This window comes from Equus przewalskii, chromosome 32 (genome assembly GCF_037783145.1).
Source record: "Equus przewalskii isolate Varuska chromosome 32, EquPr2, whole genome shotgun sequence".
In the NCBI taxonomy this organism is placed as follows: domain Eukaryota; kingdom Metazoa; phylum Chordata; class Mammalia; order Perissodactyla; family Equidae; genus Equus; species Equus przewalskii.
In genome coordinates this window covers 9,568,243-9,590,449 of record NC_091862.1, presented here as the reverse complement: position 1 = coordinate 9,590,449, position 22,207 = coordinate 9,568,243, and the positions used below count along the sequence as shown (strand labels likewise).

The window sequence follows — 22,207 nt, the reverse complement described above, 5'->3', positions numbered from 1 at the left end:
TTTATCGAGTCTTGGGGTTGTTCTCGTCTCTGGGGTTCCAACAGGAGGCAAGACAGGCAACTCTCCTTCCACTAGTTGGGGTGGTAGACAGTAAAAAAGTGGTTATGGGGGCCAGCCCAGTGGCGTAGTGGTTAAGTTCATGCACTCTGCTTCACCGGCCCAGAGTTTGCGGGTTTGGATGCCAGGCGCGGACCTACACACCACTCATCAAGCCATGCTGTGGCAGTGTCCCACATACAAAAAATAGAGGAAGATTGGCACAGATGTTAGCTCAGGGACAATCTTCCTCACCAAAAAAAAGTGGTTATGAATGTTTATGCTCCCCCCATCCCCAGTGCGTATGTTGAATCCTCATGCCCAGTGTGGTGGTATTAGGAGGTGGGCCTTTGGGGGTGATTAGGTCATGAGCTGGGGCCTTTATAATCATGAGCTCAGTGCCTTATAAAAGAGGCTCCAGAAAGATCCCTAGCCCCTCGTGCCAGGTGAAGACACAGCGAGAAGTCAGCCCCCTGCAACCCCGAATAGGGTCTTGACCAGAACCCGGCCCTTCTGGCTCCCTGATCCCGGACGTCCAGCCTCTGGACTGTGAGACCTCAATTTCTGTTGTTCACAAGCCGCCTGGTCTGTGGAATTTTGTTACAGCGGCCCGCACAGACTGAGACACGAGTAAAGGAGAAAAGCAGAGTGGCGTATAGCAACTGTGAAATCCTGGCCTTAATGGTTGGTCAGGAGTTGAGTGGACAGTGCGTGGCTGAGTTTCCTCAGGCTGGTGAACTGGTTCTGTGCTCGTGAACACGGGGATGCGTTTTGTGGGCTTTCATGCGTTTCTCAGTCGCGGCCAAGCTTCCTTTGGTCCAGGGCCTTGTAGATTAAATAACATACAGCACTGCTCGGGGCATGCGAATTCAGCCTTTTTATTTGATCAAACTCAAATGCACACCGCTCTAGCCGGCTGGGTTCACAGTCGTGCCTTCTGACTCAGGAAGTAGTGTCAGAGGGGGTGAGGCAGTAACTCAGACTGGATGTCAGCCGGCCCCCTCCCAAGTGGCACACCAAGTTGTCCTTTCCGCCTCCAGTGGCCTAAGAGAGGCCCCGTTCACTGATGCCACCCCCACGCGTTCAGAAACCTAAAGATTAGTTTGGATTACAAACTCCTCCTTTCAAGTGTAAACAGCCCTTTTGAGTGGTAAATTGCTCATATTCTCTACATTGTTTCATTGTGATTGAATGATTCAGCTTTTTTATTGCCTGGCAAGGCTCTTGGGGCCTTGAGGGGATGAGGCTTTCCTCAGCAAAACAAGGTGATTTTGAAGAATGGGGTACTTCCAGTGCGTGAAGACCCGGCGCGTGGGGCAGAGAGGGGTCCCGGTGGGGAAGGAGTGTGAGGGGGTGTGAGGAAGGCGGCAAAGGAGAAGGGAGTTCAAGGCGGATGTCAGACACCGGCTTTGTCCACCCTGCACTTTTGTGATGGGCCCCTCTCTTTGCCTCTCGTCTTCCACTTAATGGCCAACTGGCAAAGCTGTCTGGAGTGGCTTCCATGCAGGCACCCTCAGCAGAACCCAGAGTTCCCACTGAGAGTCCTACTGTGTGCGTCTCCCTTTCAGCCATTGCTCAAAGCAGGCTGGCACCTCCCTTGGGTGGACCAGCCACCCTCCCCCCCGCCAGGCCTCCTTGTGGCAGTTCCAGGAGACTGTTCTGACATGCCAGGCATAAACTTCTGGGAGCCCCTTAAACGGACCTGACTGCCAGGTTCTAGTCCAGAGCAGGCCTGGAATCAACAAGGGCCTTCCCGGGTCCCAGGTCAGTGCAGATTCTGGAGGCGTCTGTGAATCAGCAAGCCCCTTGCCCGGCCTGCATTCCCACGCTGCCCATGTGAGCCTAGATGGATGCCTGGTGTGTCGTGAGGCAGAAGAGTGTGGCCATTTTGGCTCTAGCTTTGGGCGCAGGAAACAGTGCTGGACTAGATCATATCCACAAGCATTAAAATCCCGTGCCCATGTTGATAACAGTAGAAATAATGGCTTACTTTTGCTTAGAGTATATAATAGAATATATACTAGGAAATATATACAATATAATATAATATATACTTAATAATTAAAAATATAACAGGAAATATATACAAGGAAAACAGTGCTCGGCTCCTTTCTGGGTCAGCCCGTAGACTTCAAATGCTGGCCTGCAGAGTCGTCTGTCCTTTAGTTCCTCGTCATCGTCGTCGTGCGGGTCTGATATCACTTCCCTAAAATCTGCTGGTTGATGTCTTACCAGATGAAATCTATGGAAACAGCTTGATTTCTACCATGATCGACAGCTGCAACTGCTCAGACTCCAGTGACATCGAACTGAGTGACGACTGGGCTGCCAAGAAATCTCCCAAAATCTCCCGAGCTAGCAAATCACCCAAACTCCCAAGGTAACCTCGGCCTGGAGGGCGTCCTCCCTCTCTGAGCCTCTGGAGACGTGGCTGTGTGTGTCTGTGGGAGAATCCCGTTAACGCGCAGCAGAGGAGCACGGCAAGAGGGAGTCTGGGCCTTCCACGTGGCAGATCTGCCTGCAGTAGTTACAGCTTTCCTTCAGGGCAGAAAAAGGCACCCGGGAGGAAGTTTGCTAAACCCGCAAAACTTCTAGGGTAGCACTGATGGTGGGCGGTGTGGGGGGGCCATAGCTTCTTGGCTTACTTGTTTTTTCTTCCAGTTTGAGAAAAGTAAGAAAAAGGTTTTACAGTGTATGTAGCATATTGAAGAGAATGCCAAATCAAATACCTCTAATGCTGTAATTGGGAGAAAATAAACTAAAAAAAATTTTCAATCCAAAGGGTTTGTCCTAAAGAGTAGCAAAAAGCTGAGAGTAGCTAGAGGGGCCTGCGGTGTCATAGGTAAGAAACCGTGCCTTGCTTGTCCTGGCCCCTCACCGAGGGCTCTGTAATGTGGGGACGTAACCTTGGTCGGATCCGTGAGCTGGGTACCAGTTTCCTTGTCTATGGAAGTTAAAGGGTGGACCACGTCTTCACTAAGATCCCTCTAGCTCTAAAATTGTGTGACGCTGTGCAAAATTAAGGTCTCATTTACGAGCAGATAAGCACCTGCCCAGATCTTAAACAGGTGATGCAATGTGCAGTTGGTGAACCAGCGTATTCACCTAGTTGAAGATGAAGAACATTTCTATCATCCTGGCAAGTTCCCTCGTGCCCCCTTCCATCCGATACCCACTCCCAAGACCAATCGCTGTTGGAACTTCTGTCATCCTGGTTTTGCTTGTTCTTAAACTTCATATAAATGGTGTCAAACCATAAGTACTTTTTTTATTTGACTTTTTGCTCAGCATAATGATTTTGAGACTCATTCATGTTGTTGCGTGTGTCAATAGTTTGTTTTTATTTTTTACTCTGTGGAATTCCATTGTAATGAATATGCTACAATTTGTTTATTCCATTTACCAAATGATGCATATTTGGTAGTTTCCAGTTTGGGGCTATCATGAGCAAAACCATTGTAGACACTCTTCTACAAGCCTTTCTGGGGATGCATGCACTCGTTTATCTCAGGTACATCCTTAGGAGGGAGTTGTAGGGCCATGGGGTAGATGTGTGTAACTTTATTGGAAACTGCCAAACAGCATTCCGAGGTGACTGTTGTACCATTTGAAATTCCCACCAGCAGCGTATGAGAGTTCCAGCTGCTTCCATCCTCACCTACAGTGTCTTATCAGTTTTTTAAAATAATTGTATCCATTCTGGTGGGTGTGTAGTGGTATCTCAGGGTAGTTTAATCCTAACATCTTCAGTGATTGATGATGCTCAGCAGCTTTTTATATGTTTATTGGCCATTTGGTTATCTTCTTTTGTGAAGTGTCTGTTCAAGTCTTCTGCCATTTTTTGTTGTTTTTCTCTTCCAGAGTTGTAAGAGTCTTTATAGATTCTAGCTGAGAGTCCTGTGGCAGATATGTGGATTGCTGTGTAGTCTAACATAGGAATTTCTTCTTTTATGATTAGTGCTTTTCGTGTCCTGTTTAGGAAATGGTTTTGTCCACCCTAAGGTCATGAGACATTCTTCTCTTCTCTTCCAGAAGCTTTATAGTTTTAGCTTTCACAGTTAGATCTCAGATTAATTTTTGTGTATAGTGTGAGTTGGGGGTAAATGTTCATTTTTTTCCCCCATATAGATATCCAGATATCCAGCAATCTGATTGATTGATTTTTTTCATCTTCATTCTAGGCTTGTTAAAATTGCAAATAAAATTATGAACTTTCCTACACATCTACAGTGTTTTGGCTTTTCCCATTACGTAAGGAGAGAGAACGTTTAACACCTAGGGGCAGTCCTTCACTGTAAATGGCCTTGTAAATCTCCTGGGTGTTGCAGTCCGGTCCTCCTTCCTTCCATTTTTCCCTGTGTTGAATCCCCCTACGTAGCAGCCAGGCTAGTTGTCCTCACTCACAGCTGTAACCGGCTGGGTCCCCCGTCCTCCCACACTTTGGGAGCCCTAGATGTCTCATCAAGCTCTCAAGCAGTACGTATGAGGCTCAGTGCTTTGATGGAAATCATCAAACTTACCATATTCATTTGTGTGACACCCTCTTTGGGGTCGACTGGCTTTAAACACATGTCCCCGTGTTATAAGCAAAGGAACTGAGGACCAGAGATAGAACATAGGATCAAAAGGCAACAAAAAACTTTAGATCTACTGATTTGATTTAAATATTGCAGGTGGTGGAATGCTAGGTAAGTCTGTTGACATCCAACCATTAGCTTAGCAATTATAAAGTCATTGTGGCCTTAAGGTGAGAAAGACTCTTCCCACTGCCCTTTTTCCCAGCGCTGATTTTGAAGACCCCGGGCAGAAGGCACGTGGACAATTCTAAACTTACATTAGTCAGTTGAAAGTGAAAGACAGTTAATTCTCTGGGGTTCTTTACAAATGAATTGCTTGATTGAATCTCACTATAGTTTTATTGTTTTGGGGGTTCGTTTTGTTTTTTCTTTGTTGAGGAAGATTTTCCCTGAGCTAACATCCACTACCAATCTTCTTCTTTTTGTATGTGAGCTGCCACCACAACATGGCCACTGACAGACAAGTGGCGTAGGTCCGTACCTGGGAACTGAACCCCTGGCCACCAAAGGGGAGCACACTGAACTTAACCACTAGGCCACTGGGGCTGGCCCACTGTGTTTTTAAGTATATATTACTCGATATACAGTTGTGTCCTTCTTTCCTCCCGTTCATAAGGCAAAAGCAGGCAGGAGGGACTTGGTTAAATTGGGGGACCTGGCCCCTGGGAGTGTGATATTCACGGTGACTGGTAGGAGGTGAAGGAGAGTGCAGGTGCTGTCCCCACCGTGGGCGCCTGACCTCCTGGCCTTGTCTCCACAGGATCAACATTGAGGCTCGGAAGTCACCCAAGCTGTCCCGGGCCGCTCAGGAGATCTCCAGGTCTCCTCGGTTGCCGATGCGCAAGCCCTCCATCGGCTCGCCCAGCCTGACGCGGAGAGAGTTTCCCTTTGAAGACATCACTCAGGTAGTGTGCTCTTTCGGGTGGGTCACACAGCATGATGGTGGCTGAACCCTCCTACCCCCCCACCCCGTGCCTGTCACTGCAGTTGCAGTCCTGGCGTAGAGAACTAGAGCCCGTTTGCCCTCCTTCGGGCCCCGTCACGACCACATCCCGAGGAACCTCCTTCCCTCCCGGGCATCCCCCTGTTGCCACAGGAATCTTCTCACGGGTGGCTCTGGGTGAGACAAAGCTGCACTTCTCACCTCTGCTCCCCCAAGCCGCTTCTGCCCCTTCGCTGACTCCCAGTGTCCGCAGGAGCCAATCCCTGGTCGCAGCCCCAGCGCCTGGCCCGGCCTGTCCTTCCCTCTGGTCCCCCTGGACGCCCCCTCCTCTCCAGGTGCCACAGCCGCACTGTTGACTCACCTCTTCGCACCTTTGCGATTTGCCCTGCCTGGTCGCTCGCTCCGTCCCCCCACCCTTGTTTCTGCCTGCGTGCTTCCACGTGGAACTTCACCTCTGTCATGAAGGCTTCCTTCCCTGGCACAGCCACAGTAATCCCAGAGCATCTTGTTTATAACGCCCTTAGAACGCTCCTCAGTGACGTCTGTGTGTAAATACAAGCCTCATCTCCTCCATTAGGTTATAAGCTCTTTGAAGAGCTGGATTTTATTCATCTTTATCGTTGCCCTTACATACATGCACACACACACAGAGGCATGGTTTGAGCATAGTGACTAATTTTTAAATTTTAAAGAATTTAATTGAATAAGAAAACGGATAATTGGGTAGTTTCAGGACACACTGGTATCAGTGCAGGTGCTGTTTCCAGGAGAAATGTCAAGGATGGAAATGGATTCAGAGCCAGGTGCCCTCCCCAGTTCAGTGACTGGAGGACAGGAGAGGTGAAGGGAAGATGCCCAAGTCACTTTTGTGCCCCTTTAACCTGCACACTTGCAGACAAACTGGGGCACATCCTCCCCCACTTCCAACCTGAGAATCACTCGGTGAGCCGCCACTTACAGACGGGAGCCTGGCATGCAGAGGCAGCTTCTGGTCTTAAAAATGGTAGAATGATCTAGAGAATGAGTATTTCTGGCAGTGTCCACCTGTGGCTTTCTAAGCAAAAAGTATTAACATTCTCACTTCTTAAGTGATCAATAGAAAATATGGAAATAGACTGTGATTTTTCTTCCCTTCTTTTTCCACAGCACAACTATCTTGCTCAGGTCACGTCTAACATCTGGGGAACCAAATTTAAGATTGTGGGCTTGGCCGCTTTCCTGCCAACCAACCTCGGTGCAGGTAAAAACCGCGTCATGTTCTCTGCCGGCTGCCCTGGTTGGAACTCAGACTGAAACAGTTAGTTCCGGCCTTCGGTGGCCTAAAGTAGAAAATGAGCTCTTATGACGCCAAAAGATGAGCATGTCTTGTACCTCCAAAGTTTGACTCTAGCCACTATGATTCCATGAACATTAGAATTATTGCTGCAATCAGTTTTTTTTTTGCCAGTGGTGCTTTCATTTTTTTATATAAGTTCTGTTTATAAAAATGACAGAAATAACCAAAATCTCTGTCAAAACTCTGATTGGTTTCTGGTTATTTTGATTTCTGGCCTTTTACGGTGGGCAGATTTTGGTACCAGTGTCTTTAGGTTCTTGAGTCAAAGAAATTCGTGGGGGCCGGCCCCATGGCCGAGTGCTTAAGTTTGTGTGCTCCACTTTGGCGGCCCAGGGTTTCGCCGGTTTGGATCCTGGGCGTGGACATGGCACTGCTCATCAGGCCATGCTGAGGCAGCATCCCAATGACACAACTAGAAGGACCCACAACTAGAATATACAACTATGTACTGGGGGGCTCTGGGGAAAAGAAGAAGAAGAAGAAAAAGAAGAAGATTGGCACCAGATGTGAGCTCAGGTGCCAATCTTTAAAAAAAAAAAAAATTCCTAAAGAAAGTCGAGAAGAAAGCGTTCAGGACTATAAGATAGAAGTTGGCTGACTGTTAGTACAGTTCTTCATGGTAAATCTTTATGGATCTCATTTCTAAGTACCAGATAAATATCTTGTCCATGAGAAGTTTGAGACATCGAGGAAAATGGAACCCAGGGAGAACCAAGCTGGGCAGATCCCAGAATTTGAATTCTCTTCTGTACTCCGCCCGAATGAGTAGGACTAACTTGTCATGTTTACTCGGGGACAGTGAAGGAGGGAAATGACAGAAGGTCCTTTTCAAACAGCTTCATCCTGATGGGCACATCTGTGTGTGGGCTAAGAACCTGTGTGCCCCCGGCTTGCTAGGTTGCCTGAACATCCAACATGCACACAGCTCTCTGGAAGCCCAGCTTAGCCGTGGGGGTCACCTGTGACTGGTGGCCCCATCTTGAATGTGCTCTGTGTAACCTACCACAAATAGTTTTTGAAAACTTCTGAATCTCGCTGTTAGAGTTGTTTCAGACACAGTTAGATCCTTTAAAACAATTCTTGTGACACTGACGTTAAAAAGATGTATTGCTGTGTATCCTATGCATCTTCAGAGACTTATTAAATGGTGCTGCATTTGGATTTTTCATTTTGAGGCTTCTCAGCTCAAAGGAAAAAAGGGATAAAAGTAAAACATAAAACTGACTTAGGAAGTAACTATAGACGACCCCTGTACATCATGGAAGGAGATCTCTTATGATGTTTCCCACATCTTGGAAGCCCTCTGATGACCACAGAGCTCCTCCTCGGTCCCTCAGCAGTGCCCCCGATGTGTGCGGTGATTCTGATAACCGCTATGTGAGGCACGATCATGCCCACATCCGTAAGCTGAGAACTTAGCCATCGGCCCACAGTAAACATCGAAGAAAGGAATGGAAGTGAGAACTTACTTAATGGGTCTTTTCATCCTGCTGTTACTTCTTGGATGTTGCGTAGATCCACAAATAAGTCCACAAGGACCTGGGATGGCGGGCCTGTAAGTGCCTTCGAGGTGCACTCCAGTATGAGGAATCTCAGCGCCCGAGACGAAAGCTCTGTGGACGACTGCGGTGAAATCATGGTCCTAATCATTGACCTTTTCAAAAAGGGTGGGTTAGCTATCACTATTCATTTGTCAAGCTAAAAGAATTTTCCACTTGATTCTACTAAAGAGAAGAAATTAACTGTTGCATTCTAGAAGGTTTGTTACATACGGCGGCCTGTTAAATAATCTGTGACACTTCTGGATGTAAAAAGTGAGTGCTGTTGGATATTTTTTGTTGGATAATTTGTTTCCTTCAATTAGAATGTTTGGGCCGTGAAATTTTTGTGTTTTCAATTTTTTGCATTTTTTAATTTTAAAAATGTGGAATAAGTTCAAAATTCAAGAGATTTAAAGGCGTATACAGTGAAAATCTCTCTCATCCTCACCCCCAGCCACCTCGGTTTTTCCCATGGAGGCAAATGATGTTATTTTTTAAATCCCTCCTGAGATTTTTAATTTTATTTCTCTTTGTCAATCTGAACAACAAGGAACAGAACTTGGATGCCTTAATTCTTAAGCTATAGGGAACCATCCAGCATTTTTAAGCCAAAATTCATATTCTCTGTTGTGGGCAAGAGAGAAGAAAGCGTGAATAAGACCCGTCATGACCCCTGGGTTGGAAACGTCATCCCAGCCCATGCCACTCCAAGCACCGGCTTACAAAGGTGCTTCAGAAAAGCAGGCCTGCCGCGCTCGGGACTGCTGGCCAGTAGCCACCAGCCTGCGAGGTGACGGCTGTGCAGACAGACTTGCTTATCTTAATAAAAGAATAATAAAGAACCTCTGCATGTCTCACAGGAAAGAGTATTAAACATAAAAGAACATTGACGGGACAGTTTCATCCTGATTTTAACCTACTGTGAAACTTAAATTCACATTCATTATTTTTTCCCTTATTTTGTCTTCTCTAAATATTTTAGTTGCAATCTAGGCCTCCCCTTAAACACCCCTGTCAATCAAGTTAAATCTTAGCATTTAAAGAAACTGTGTGGAAGTTCCCTAGGATTCTCCATCCCGATCGTGGAATTGAAAGTCAGGAAGACCAGAATCCAGTCCTGAATAAAGCAACATCTTTTTTCTTTTTTCTTTTTTCTTTTAAAGATTTTATTTTTCCTTTTTCTCCCTAAAGCCCCCTGGCACATAGCTGCATATTTTTAGCTGTGGGTCCCTCCAGTTGTGGCATGTGGGACGCTGCCTCAGCATGGCCTCATGAGAGGTGCCATGTCCGCGCCCAGGATCCAAACTAGCAAAACCCGGGCTGCCGAAGCAGAGCCTGTGAACTTAACCACTCGGCCACAGGCCGGCCCCAAGCAGCATCTTATTCCTACTGATCTCGTTGTTGCCTTCCAACAGCTTCTTGACCGCCCAAGATCCCCCTGAGCTTGGCACTCTGGTTATCACAACTATGTTCCCCAAATTAGCCTTCTGATTGCAAATGAGGTTTTAAAAAAATATACTTATCATACACCAGCTCATTCCAAACATGAACGTAAGTCTAAGATAGGTTTTTAACATTTGAAATGTGTGGTTCTATAGACAAGCCGCTGGCAAGGTGGCTGGGCTAGACCGAGAATTTGTTGTTAGGAATGCAGTCCGTGGGCGGCTTGGCCGGTGGGCACTGAGGGAGATGGAGAGCTGCTCTGTCCCCACCCTGCCCTCAGGGATCAGCCTGCCTCCCTCCCGCGGCTGTTGGCGCCTTGGCGCTCCTCTGGCCGTCTGTGTTGACTGTGCTTTCCTCCTCCACCAGTAATCTATAAAACCAGCCTCCTGCATCTCCAGCCGCGGCAGATGACCATCTATCTCCCAGAGGTTCGGAAGATTTCCGTGGACTATGTTAATTTGCCCGTCTTCAACCCGAATGTTTTCAGTGAAGATGAGGATGATTTACCAGGTGTGTTCACTCATCAGCTGGTTTGTCACCAGCCCTCTCTCAGTGGGTCATGACAGGGGACAGAGTGGTAGGTAGTCAAGAACGACAGCATGTCATTCCGTGCCTGCTGCCTGAGTTTGGAAAAGGTGCACCTTCCCCGTAAGGTAAAGCTTCCTTGGTGGGTGTGGTGGCATGTCACGGGAGAAAGGTCATGTACTGTCACTGGTCTGTGGAGGAAGGAAGCTACCAGAGCAGGGACAAGGAAGATGGCCGTGACGGCTCATGTCACAGAGCACTTCCAGCATCTCGCCGTGTCCTCAACAGTCCTCACAGTCATGTGCCCGGATAGAGAGAGGTTCACAGGACCGATCGGGACTCAAAAAAGTCAGAACTCAACCCCAGTCTCACTGCCCCGGGCTGGCCCTCATCCTTTCAGCCCCTGCTTAGAGAAGGGCGTCTCTCCATGATCCTGTGCACGGAGCCCAGTGTCTCAAACCTGCCCCGTCTCCAGGGCGGAACGTCCTTCTCCCACAAGCAGAGCGTGTCTCGGTGCGTAGAAGCCAGGTCTGAGTTGAAGTAAAAGCTGGTACAAGTTCTCAAAATTCCAGCTTAACAAATTTTCAGATATGTATAGCATCTTAAGTTGATTTAATGTTTTCTAGTAGGGGAATCCTATTTTGATGAATAGATTAGAATGATTTCTAATTACTCTGCCAAGCATTCGTATGTACCTATTCTCAAAAAAGCCCACCAGCGATTTTATGAATATAGAGACCCCTCTACTGCCAACCAAGCAGGTGCTGGAAGTCTCTGCTTTCTGAGCCACAGGGACCCACGTGGCCACTGACTTCTCCTGTGTCTGGTCCTTCTTGAACGGGGGGCTCTGGTCCTCACCACGGGTCAGGAAGGGACACACATCCCAACTCGGGCTCTGAACGTGGGGGGATTGCTTACTCTCTCTCAGCCAGGTTTTTGCCTGTAACATCACTTCACTGTGCTCTCTGACTGGGGCCATCTTCGGTTCTCTGATAGGGATGCCCCTCCCCCTGGGTGGAGCAGATGGAGACAGACGCAGTCCTAGCGGGCGAGGACACAACCACATAAGCCTGCAACTTGGCGAAGCCTCACACACTGGAGCTTTATAGCGCGTCCCCTGCTATTTCAGAACCTTAGATTTCGAAGTGTCTTTCACGCTTGCCTCTGAAGACCCTCCCTGTGCTCCCAGAAGATGGCTAATCTAGCTCTCGCTTCTGCTCAGCTGTTGCTGCTGTTCTCGTCACTGTCTGTGGTTCCCAGTGAGGGGGGGAGGGGGACGGTTTGTCTCAGGGCTCACACTTAACTGCTGGTGACGCGACAAAGAGACTCCATCAGAGGGCAAGACGCCTGCCGTCAGTATCCCATACCGAGGAGAGAACATCTGGAAGGGGGATCTGAGCAGGAGTCATGGAAAACTTGAGAGAGGACCCAGATTTGTGCAGGCAGGGGACAGTCACATCTCCCTGGAGGACTCCAGGGGTCAGATGGGCATCTACCCAACATTTTACACACTGACCAGTCCATAAACCTACTTAGAAGCCTAGGCATTGTGAGTCCTCAGTGGAGTTTCTTACTGTGCCACTGCCCTCTTCTTTCGTAAGAGTGGGCCATTTTATGACTATCACGCGTAAAAAGCATCCTTAAACATTTAAGTATTTGCCATGGTACCATTCAGGCACATGACCACATTCAGAAGGTTCACGAGTATTCATTGAAAAGCTCTGACAATGCCCTTAGCTGCAGAGCCCACTGATCACCCGTATGCCCTTCCAGAAATATCCCAGAAGCTTTGTGTAACTTGCGTGAACCTTTCCCCAAGCAAACTCATCTCCGTCTATAGCAATTGCATTTTATTCGCAGAAGATCTGGATGAATTCAGATGTGTTGCTTACTCTGACCCAGTTTCATGGCACTGTTTTGTGAGCAGTTCGTTTTTCCCATCTCCTTCCAGTGACGGGAGCATCTGGTGTGCCTGAGAACAACCCACCGTGTACGGTGAACATCCCCATCGCGCCCATCCACAGCTCAGCTCAAGCTATGTCCCCCACGCAGAGCATCGGACTGGTACAGTCCCTGCTGGCCAATCAGAACGTGCAGCTGGACGTCCTGACCAATCAGACCACGGCCGTGGGGGCAGCTGAGCACGCCAGTGACAGTGCCACCCAGTACCCAATCTCCAACCGCTACTCCAACCCTGGACAGGTGATCTTCGGAGGCGTGGAGATGGGCCGCATCATTCCGAACCCCCCTCAGCTGTCCCTGCCGCCGCCAGCACAGGGGGCCATCCAGCTGTCGGTGGTGGACCACGGAGACCGAGACCACGAGCACCTGCAGAAGCCAGCCAAGGCCCTGCGGCCTGTGCCGCAGCTGGCCGCGGAGGGGGACGCCGTGGTGTTTAGCGCCCCGCAGGAGGTCCAGGCGGCGAAGATGAACCCCCCACCCCCCTACCCAGGAACCATCCCCGCCGCCCCCACCACGGCAGCGCCCCCGCCCCCGCTGCTGCCCCCGCAGCCCCCGGTGGACGTGTGCTTGAAGAAGGGTGACTTCTCGCTGTACCCCACGGCGGCGCACTACCAGACGCCCCTGGGCTACGAGAGGATCACCACCTTCGACAGCAGCGGCAACGTGGAGGAGGTGTGCCGGCCCCGGACGCGGATGCTCTGCTCCCAGAACACCTACACCCTCCCCGGCCCGGGCAGCTCGGCCACCCTGAGGCTCACCGCCACCGAGAAGAAGGTCCCGCAGCCCTGCACCAGCGCGACCCTGAACCGCCTGACGGTGCCGCGCTACTCCATCCCGCCGGGGGACCCGCCGCCGTATCCCGACCTCGCGGGCCCGCTGGGCGCGGGCCGGGCGGCGCAGAGGCCGGAGAGCAGCCTCATCCACGCCACGCTGCGCAGGAACAACCGCGAGGCGGCGCTGCGGGCGGCGCAGCTGGCCGAGTCCCCGCGCGCGCCGCCGCAGCTGCCGGCCAAGCCCAAGGGCGCCGCGCCCTTCCCCGCGCGCCCGCCGCCCGCGCTCTACACCTGCAGCCAGTGCAGCGGCGCGGGCGCGGCCGGGCGGCCCGAGCAGAGCACGGGGGCCGGGCCGGGGGCGCACGCGGCCAGCACGTCCCCGCTGTCCTCGCAGTCCTCCTACAGCCTACTGAGCCCGCCCGACGGCGCCCGCGAGCGCGCCGATTATGTCAACTCGGCTTTCACCGAGGACGAGGCGCTGGGCCAGCACTGTCCCGCCGAGAAGCCCCCGAGGCACCCCGCGCTGCCCGAGGCCGCTGCTGCCGGGAAGCGGCCACCCCCTTACCAGTGGGACCCCATGCTCGGGGAAGACATCTGGGTTCCCCAGGAAAGGACAGCACAGACTGCAGTGCCCAACCCCCTGAAACTGTCCCCTCTGATGGTAGCTCAGAGCCAGCACCTGGACGTGTCCCGAGTGCCCTTCGTCTCCCCCAAGTCGCCCGCCAGCCCTACTGCCACTTTCCAGACAGGCTATGGGATGGGAGTGCCCTACCCAGGAAGCTATAACACGCCCCCTTTGCCGGGAGTGCAGGCTCCCTGCTCCCCAAAAGACGCCCTGTCCCCAGCCCAGTTTGCACAACAGGAGTCCGCAGTGGTCCTGCAGCCCGCCTACCCGCCCAGCCTCTCCTACTGCGCCCTGCCCCCCATGTACCCAGGAAGCAGCACGTGCTCGAGTTTACAGCCGCCACCTATCGCCTTGCACCCCTGGAATTCCTACAGCGCGTGCCCGCCCGTGCAGAACCCCCAGGGCACGCTCCCCACCAAGGCACACTTGGTGGTGGAGAAGCCCTTGGTGTCCCCACCGCCCACCGACCTCCAGAGCCACCTGGGTACAGAGGTGATGGTAGAGACCGCCGACAACTTCCAGGAAGTCCTCTCCCTGACGGAAAGCCCGGTCCCCCAGCGGACGGAGAAATTCGGAAAGAAGAACCGGAAGCGCCTGGACAGCCGAGCAGAGGAAGGCAACGTTCAGGCCATCACAGAGGGCAAGATGAAGAAGGAGGCGCGGACTCTGAGTGACTTTAACTCCCTGATCTCCAGCCCCCGCCTGGGGAGGGAGAAGAAGAAAGTGAAGAGTCAGAAGGACCAGCTGAAGTCGAAGAAGTTGAATAAGACGAACGAGTTCCAGGACAGCTCGGAGAGCGAGCCCGAGCTGTTCATCAGCGGGGACGAGCTCATGAACCAGAGCCAGGGCAGCAGGAAGGGCTGGAAGAGCAAGCGCAGCCTGCGCACGGCCAGCGAGCTGGAGGAGGCCAAGTGCCGCAAGGCCAGCGAGCGCGAGGACGGGCGGCTGGGCAGCCAGGGCTTCGTCTACGTCATGGCCAACAAGCAGCCCCTGTGGAACGAGGCCACCCAGGTGTACCAGCTGGACTTCGGGGGGCGGGTGACCCAGGAGTCAGCCAAGAACTTCCAGATCGAGCTGGAGGGGCGGCAGGTAAGAGCCTGGCCCGGGGCGTGGCCACAGCGCAGCCTTCTCGTCTGGACAGGTTCCTGGGGTCCTTAAAAACCGGGTGCAGGGTATCAGTGCTTCGGCCTGGGGGAGCGTTTTTCAAAAGGCCCAATGGGAAATGTGGAAATGCCCGTTGCTTTTATCTGTTTCTCATCAGAGTAACACATGTACTGACTTTTTAAAGTCAGATGATTCTACAAGACCCATGAGGAAAACCAGCAGGCCCCTGCCCCCTCCTCCAGCCCCTCCCAGAGGCACGTGCTTCCAAGGCGGTCTCCTTTTTTTCTGGTATTTGCCACCATATTTGTAAAGAAGGAGTTTCTGCTATTTATTGATTTTCCCGTGTTTGGCATCATGTATTGACTTCTTCCTGAGGAACGTGAGGGTTTCTTTTCTTGACCCCCACCCCATGCCTGCACACCCTGACTTTCCCTCCCCCTGCCCAGCTGAGTCAGCAGTCATCGGGCACCTCGTTACGCCGTGACGCCCGGCTGAGCCAGGCCGTGTGGTTTGGTCACGTTTCCTTTTTTATCGTATAGGGTTTTTTTTCCCCTCAGACATAATTGCCTAGTTTTGTTGGCTTGCTTATTTCTCCGTGGACTTATTAATAAGTCGTTTGCCAGTTCTTGGTGGAATGCAGATCCCCTGTGGTTGCGAACACGTTGGGTAATCTGTCAGTCCTTCCTGCTCCAACCCTGCTGCGTGGCCGTTGTTCTGGGACTGCCCTTCCCCACCATCCTGGGAATTCCCTTCGCCTCTCCTATTTAAATCTCATTTGCATTAATTCACTCAACAAACGTTTATTGAGCACCTGCTGTCTGCCTGGCAAGCCTCTGAGCCAGGAGTCGGCAAACTGAGGCCCACAGGCCGACCCGTCCTGCTGCCGCTTTTTGTAGGTAAGGTTTTGTTGGAACACAGCCGCCCATCCACTTAGGTGTTGTCTACACTGCCTTCACCCTACAACAGCAGAATTAAATAGTTGTGGGAAAGACTGTATGACCTACAAAGGCTAGAATATTTATTCTCGGCCCTTTCCAGAGCCTTTGGCAACCCCTGCTCTAAGTGCAGAAATTAGATCAATGAGGAGAACAGAGAAAAATCCCTGTCCTGGGCCGGCCTGGTGGCGCAGTGGTTAAGTTCACACGTTCCGCTTCAGCAGCCTGGGGTCCGCCAGTTCAGATCCCAGGTGCGGACATCGCACCGCTTGGCAAGCCATGCTGTGGCAGGCATCCCACATATAAAGTAGAGCAAGATGAGCACGGATGTTAGCTCAGGGCTAATCTTCCTCAAAAAAAAAAAACCTTGTCCTGATGAAGTTTACAAAAATGGAAGAAAGACAATCAATAAATATGTACAATATAATGTCATATAACACTGTAGTATAACCTGCTCCCTGTAAGTACTGAAACAACGAGGGAAGCAGGCTGGGGAAGGAGGCTGTGGCATCTTCTCCATCTCTGAGCAGTGACATTTGACAGTTACAGTTGATATTTCTCTTCAGCCTGTAGATTCTTCTTTGTGCTTTTTCTTCCCGCTTTCTGTTTTCTTGAAGAGGGCTCTCCATTTGACCTGTGGAGCTCTCCATGCTCCGGAGTCTGCTCGCTGTCTCCCACCGTGTTGGTTCACATGTTCCCCCATCCCTTTATTTCCACCAAACTCATAATTGGACTGAGAAGCTCGATCAGAGTCCCTTTTGTTGGCAAAAGTGTCTCACAGACCACGTTGTCTGCTTCCAACAGGTGCCGCCCGGACCTGGCCGGCCTGTGTCCCACCTCGTTTTCCTTTAATATCTCTGCTCCCCCCGCCCCCCAGGTGATGCAGTTTGGAAGGATCGACGGCAATGCGTACATTCTGGACTTCCAGTACCCCTTCTCCGCTGTGCAGGCCTTCGCCGTCGCCCTGGCCAACGTGACTCAGCGCCTGAAGTGAAGAGGCCGGCGTGGGGAGGAGGAGCGGCGAAGGAGCCTCGTCAGAGACGCCCCATCGGAGATGCTCGAGGCGCCTGCCCGGGGCCAGCGGCTGGGAACCGGAAGACAGGAGCAAAACTGGAAAAGTCCGTCAGGCCCAGGACAGCCACTGACCTTTAGTCATTGCCATTTGTTTGGGCTTTTATTGTCCTTATTGTCTTTCTTTCTCCTTTCTTTTTAAACAAAAACAAAGTACGAGAGAGTAGTGTTTGGAAGCAAAGGTTGCGAGCACCTTTTAGGAAACGTAGTTGCTGTGCTGATGTCTGCCCAGGTGTGCCTGTGTCGGCTGCGGGACGAGGCGCCCCTCGGAAGGAAGGCGGACTGCCTTCCAGCCTGCGGCCCTTTTAGACTAAGGAGTCCGCGTGATTGTCATTCTCCACAGCGTCTAGCTTTTATTACTCCTCCAACACCACCACTAGCATAAAAACAAAAACCTTTTTTAAAAGACACAACCAAAAATCCTGAAGGTACAGGTTCTTTTGGGGGGCCAACATGTAGTTCACACATGGTAAGTTGCTCCCCTGAAGGTGACTTGATTAATGAAGGGTATTTTGGCAAACGCACTGTGTTTGACTAATAACGCTAGGCTTTTCACGGGGTGCTGTTAGCAGGTGTGAGTAGGACTCGCTCACGATGCTGTAGGGGCAGGGGCGCCGGGGGAGGGAGGAGTCCGCACACGGACACACGGGCGATCCGCGCAGCGTGACTTGAAAGTCCAAGGGCTATGCTCCTCTTCGGAGGATGTTTACATTGAAGACTCCACTAGTTTTATAGCATGTCACAGTTCCGTAGGCTCGGCGATGACCCTTCAGTATGACTGACTGTGGGACAAGGTGGGAGACAGCAGTGGAGAAATCCCGGCGTCGGTGGGGTAGTGGTTTTCTCGGCTAGGGCATGGCGAGTCACCAGATGCCCACGTGCTGGGAAGCAGCCTTTGTCCCCTCTCCCCCTCTGTTGTTAGTCTGGGAGATGCAGCAGTGGACATTCTCTCCCCTGTGGGATAACACTGTTCTACGCTTTCTAAAAAGGCTGACGATATGATTGAACTCCTCCTTTTCTCTCTTGGCTGCATCGAAGTTCAATTCACTAGAAATGTTCTCCACTAAATTAGAAAAGTAACAAAAAATTTTAAGCATTTGCCAGGGTATTAAGAGAGAGAGTTATAGTCAACTCTTTGACAAAAGTCCCACAATCTTCTCTAGGAAACAAAAAAGGTTGTTTAATAAACGTACAGACTGTTTACTGGGGAAATAAACCAGTAGGAGAGCATGGTTCAGTGACAGGACTTAAGGTAGTGGGTTGGCTACTGTTTCTTAATTGCAAAAGAAGAAAAGTCCACCGAGATGCTCTTCTCCCACCTGCCACCGCCCCCTCCTCAGGGGACACCTCGGGCAGCATTCAGCCCTGAGAACAGACCCAGTTCGTCTTTTTCAGTTATTCACACCTGTGATGGTGTTTAGGGCAGAAGCGCTGTCTGCTAGCTTGGGGGTCCTAAATTTGGATTTTGTTTGAAAACAGACAAGTGGAAGATACTGCAGAAAAGTATTTTCAAAGTAATTTTAATTCCCTGTTTGGGTTTAAAAGTCAGAAAAGACACTGCCCATTCCTTTCCTAGAGCAGGATGGCATCGCTCGCTGTTCCCTCCAGACCCGGAGAAACACAGATGAGGTTTTAAATACAGTGAAGAACATCTCCCAGCTAATGCCACGGTTTCCCATTTCCCATTTTAAAATATTGAACCTGATTCTTTGGTGGGTAAATTCTGCCAGAAGGAATTTAGCAGTGTATTCAGAATTGTATAATTCTTTTGTATGAGTTTCTGTAGTTTATTACGATGTTTCACTGCTTATTGTTAGGTGTGCAATAATGGTTATAGCCTATTTCTAAAATAATTTAAATGCAATTCCCCTGTTTTATTGTTCAAGAGATAATTATTTATCTTGCTTTAATAGTGTTCTTAGGAATTATTTTGTTACTATGTACTGGTGAGTTATGCCCATTTTAGTATTTATTTAGAAAACTGGTATGTTTGTAATGACTTATTTGGTAGCAGTCTATTTTGCTGCAAGAAATAAAGAGGATGTGATAGAAGGTTTTTTCGCTGGACAATTTGTAACTTTTTCTAGTTGGAAAAAAAATTCCGATTACTCCTTTAGAAGTCATTCTGTTTTTGCATTTTGTGGTTTTGATCATAACAAAGGAGAAGATTTCTTTGAGATAACATATCCTAAAGTAGTATTTCCCCTTCTCTTGGAAACTTTATTTTTAATTAAGAATAAAAGGTGATATGAAACGAGAGGAGTCTTATTAGCAGGAGAGCAGTAAAGGAAGGCGTTATTAGTAAGGAGTTTCCATGTGTAGAGTTTTGCCTGGTCTTTGAGGTCTAAAGACCACGAAAGGGTACATTTTAGAACTTTTCTCAATAAAAGCAAATATAGGAGGAAATCGTTAGAATAAAAACTACAAGTACATTTGTGAAGAGAAACTGAGTCTTTGTAGCAAAGAATTAACTAGACTTGCTAAATTCTTAACTGCTCGCCGAAAGGCCTTTTCCCCTGCTGGTGGCGAAGACCTGGGGTGGGGTGTTTTGCGTACGTGCACGTCCACCTCTGGATGAGCAACAGCCCAGCTCCCCTTGCTCCGGCCCAAAGGGGCAGATGCTCTGGAATGGCCCGTCACACCCAGCCAGGTGTCTGCAGCAGCTGCAGTGTGGGGTCTTGCAAGTTCATGGTGATGCTCTTCCTTGTTTCAAAACTTGTTTTCATTCAGACAGTCTCAATGCATTAAATACTGAAGTCAGTACTTTGAACAGCAGAATTCTATGTCCTTCATGTTTATTAATTGCTGTTTAGGACTATTCAGATACCTCATTGAATCCCTAAATTTAAAAACATGAACCCAGTCAGTAGTCAACCCCGTGAAGAATCCATGCCTTTTTGAGGGAACTGATATATTAACAAACATAAAAACCAGCTTTAAATTTGTGTTAACTCTAACATCATCAAACCAAAGGCACAGATGTGTGTGTGGTATCCCCATCGAATGGACATCCTAAGAAAAATTGCAGCAAGGAGCAGGAAGGTGTCAAAACCCTCATGGCAGGGTTAAGTCAGAATTTTGCGGGTTAGTAGTTTTCATTCATGGCCACTGCTGCCTTGTCAAGCGTCCCATGAGGACGTGCAGAAACGTTCATCTGGTAATCATAGCAGAATGTCAGGAGACCCCAGGGCTGCTGTGCCGCAGAGTTGGAGGGTGACCTTGGGCCTGCATTTGTCCGTCTGTAAAATGAAAAGACAACCCAGACGGTTTTCTAAACTCCCATCGGCTCCCACAGCCTCAGGGCTCAAAACGTGATGGATCAGCATCCCACTGTACGAACTTGGGAGGTATGGGAGGTACGTTTCCAAACGTTGCCTTCTTGTCAAGAAACACTTCTCCTGTGTTAACAAGGTGTCTACTGAGTGTAAACCAGTGCATTTAAAATGCAGTCTCCAGCAGGCTCCCCGCTGGAAACAAATGCATTTGGAATTGCGATTGTTACAAAATTACACAAAAGCACCGATTGCAGGTGAGACAGAGGAGCCTTCTCGTGCGTGTGCCCCGCTCGGTGGACGCCCTTGAGAACAGCCCTGAAATAAGTCGTCCCTTGGCCCGAAGACGAGAGAGTGGGTTGAAAAAAGAACAAAGGAGGGAATGCCCTGGCTGGCTTGAATTCGCGTGTGCTCTGCGGTGTTACACTGCCTTTCCAGTTCAAAGGTTCCTTGAAAAGGAGCCCGTGTGTCCCCGTATGGGCCGTCCACCACTTGGCCAAGTCAGTGGTTGTGAACAAATGTGTTGAGACGAACTGTGTCAAGAATGTTGTCTGAGGTCCCGGGATTTTGTCATAGCACACGAGTACAACCTCTTCACCGTTCGTGTATTTCCTTCTCCTGGGCCAATGAAATCCGAAGGGTTGTGGCTTACTTTGTTTTCGTTTCTTTGGCTTTGTGCAATTTTCTTGTAACTTTACTTGTACCTATGTTTTCTGTTTACAAGTTCTTTTAAAGGGGAAGGGAGGGTTCTAAGATCTCGTTAATTGTAGATAAAAAAAAATTTCTTTTTGTGTTGTAGAAAAGCATGGGTTATGCGTTTGACTGAAAAAGGCACTGTGTTATTTACCAAAGGGGTATTGTTTTCGCATTTGTTTATAAATGCATTATTTTGGTACTGTAAATTTGGACATGATTTCTGAGTTTATTACTACTGGCATTTTCTTTTCCTTTTTTTTTTTTTAAACTCTAAGTGCGCAATGCAGGTGCACAGGTCCCAGACCAAACCAGACCACCAGCATGATCTTGTCCAAACCCTGGGGATGGCGCACACAGCTTTGGGCGCCTCACTTCCTCCACTGTTGGTTTGTTTGTTTTCAATTCAGCTCCCTGCTTTGTTTTACTTTCCAAGCCAGATTTATTGAGATACCCGATTGCATTCTAATGAGCTCACCCTCGTTTGCCTCTCTTATGTATTTTGTGTATTAGATTGTGCGGGAGGTATTCTAGAAGGCGTTAATGGTTTGCATTCAAAATGATGTGGTTTGTCCAAATTATTTTGTCTTTATTATTGAGATGGATTAATCTCCTTATTTTTTTTTCTTGATGATTTGAAGTTGTAAGACTTGTCCAGCTATTGCTTAATAAAATTTTGCAGATCGAAAAAAAATCAGTTACTTGTGTGCAGAATTCACATGTGGGTCTTGAGTCCTTTGAGACAAAATCACCACTCTCTAGTGGCATGGCCCACCCTCCAGTTGCTCCTCTCATCCCTGGGTTCCTGCCAGCGTCTGCTTGACACCCTGAGATCCTTATCCGTGTGGCTCTTTTTGTTTTGTTTTGTTTTGTTTGTTTTTTGAGGAAGATTAGCCCTGAGCTAACATCTGCCACCAATCCTCCTCTTTTTGCTGAGGAAGACTGGCCCTGAGCTAACATCCATGCCCATCTTCCTCTACTTTATATGTGGGACACCTACCTCAGCATGGCTTGCCACGTGGTGCCATGTCCGCACCCGGGACCCAAACCAGCAAACCCCGGATGGAACCTGCGTACTTAACCGCTGCGCCACCGGGCAGGCCCGCCTTTGGCTCTTTTTGAGAGTTGGTTTGAGTTTGTGTTTGTTTATTTAAAGGGGACCCGATTCGGGTTGCATCTGTCGTAGCACCTACAAGATCAGAGGTGCTAAATACATTGACACCTTCTTTGTTACTTTGTAGGAAACTTAATAAAACCAGGTTTTGAGCAGTTCCACCCTATGTGCTAATAGAACTTAAAGTTGCTGTTATTACTGATGAGTCTTAGGGCCCCTCCTTGCCCTGTGCTAGAGTTCCCTCTGACTGTGGCCTG

At 49.5% G+C, this 22,207-nt stretch overlaps 1 protein-coding gene across 3 annotated transcripts in view; it reads left to right on the top strand.

The window, feature by feature from the left end:
* TULP4 (TUB like protein 4) overlaps positions 1 to 21,533 on the top strand; it is a 227,964-nt gene extending 206,431 nt beyond the window's left edge. For all 3 annotated transcript variants that reach the window (XM_070603292.1, XM_070603291.1, XM_070603293.1), the window contains exons 10-15: positions 2,272 to 2,416; positions 5,374 to 5,518; positions 6,703 to 6,796; positions 10,243 to 10,386; positions 12,353 to 14,850; positions 16,678 to 21,533. In XM_070603292.1, the coding sequence (XP_070459393.1) occupies positions 2,272 to 2,416; positions 5,374 to 5,518; positions 6,703 to 6,796; positions 10,243 to 10,386; positions 12,353 to 14,850; positions 16,678 to 16,794 (3,143 nt within the window). In that variant the 3' untranslated portion in view covers positions 16,795 to 21,533. The remainder of the gene's footprint in view (positions 1 to 2,271; positions 2,417 to 5,373; positions 5,519 to 6,702; positions 6,797 to 10,242; positions 10,387 to 12,352; positions 14,851 to 16,677) is intronic.
* The last annotated feature ends 674 nt before the right edge of the window (positions 21,534 to 22,207 follow it).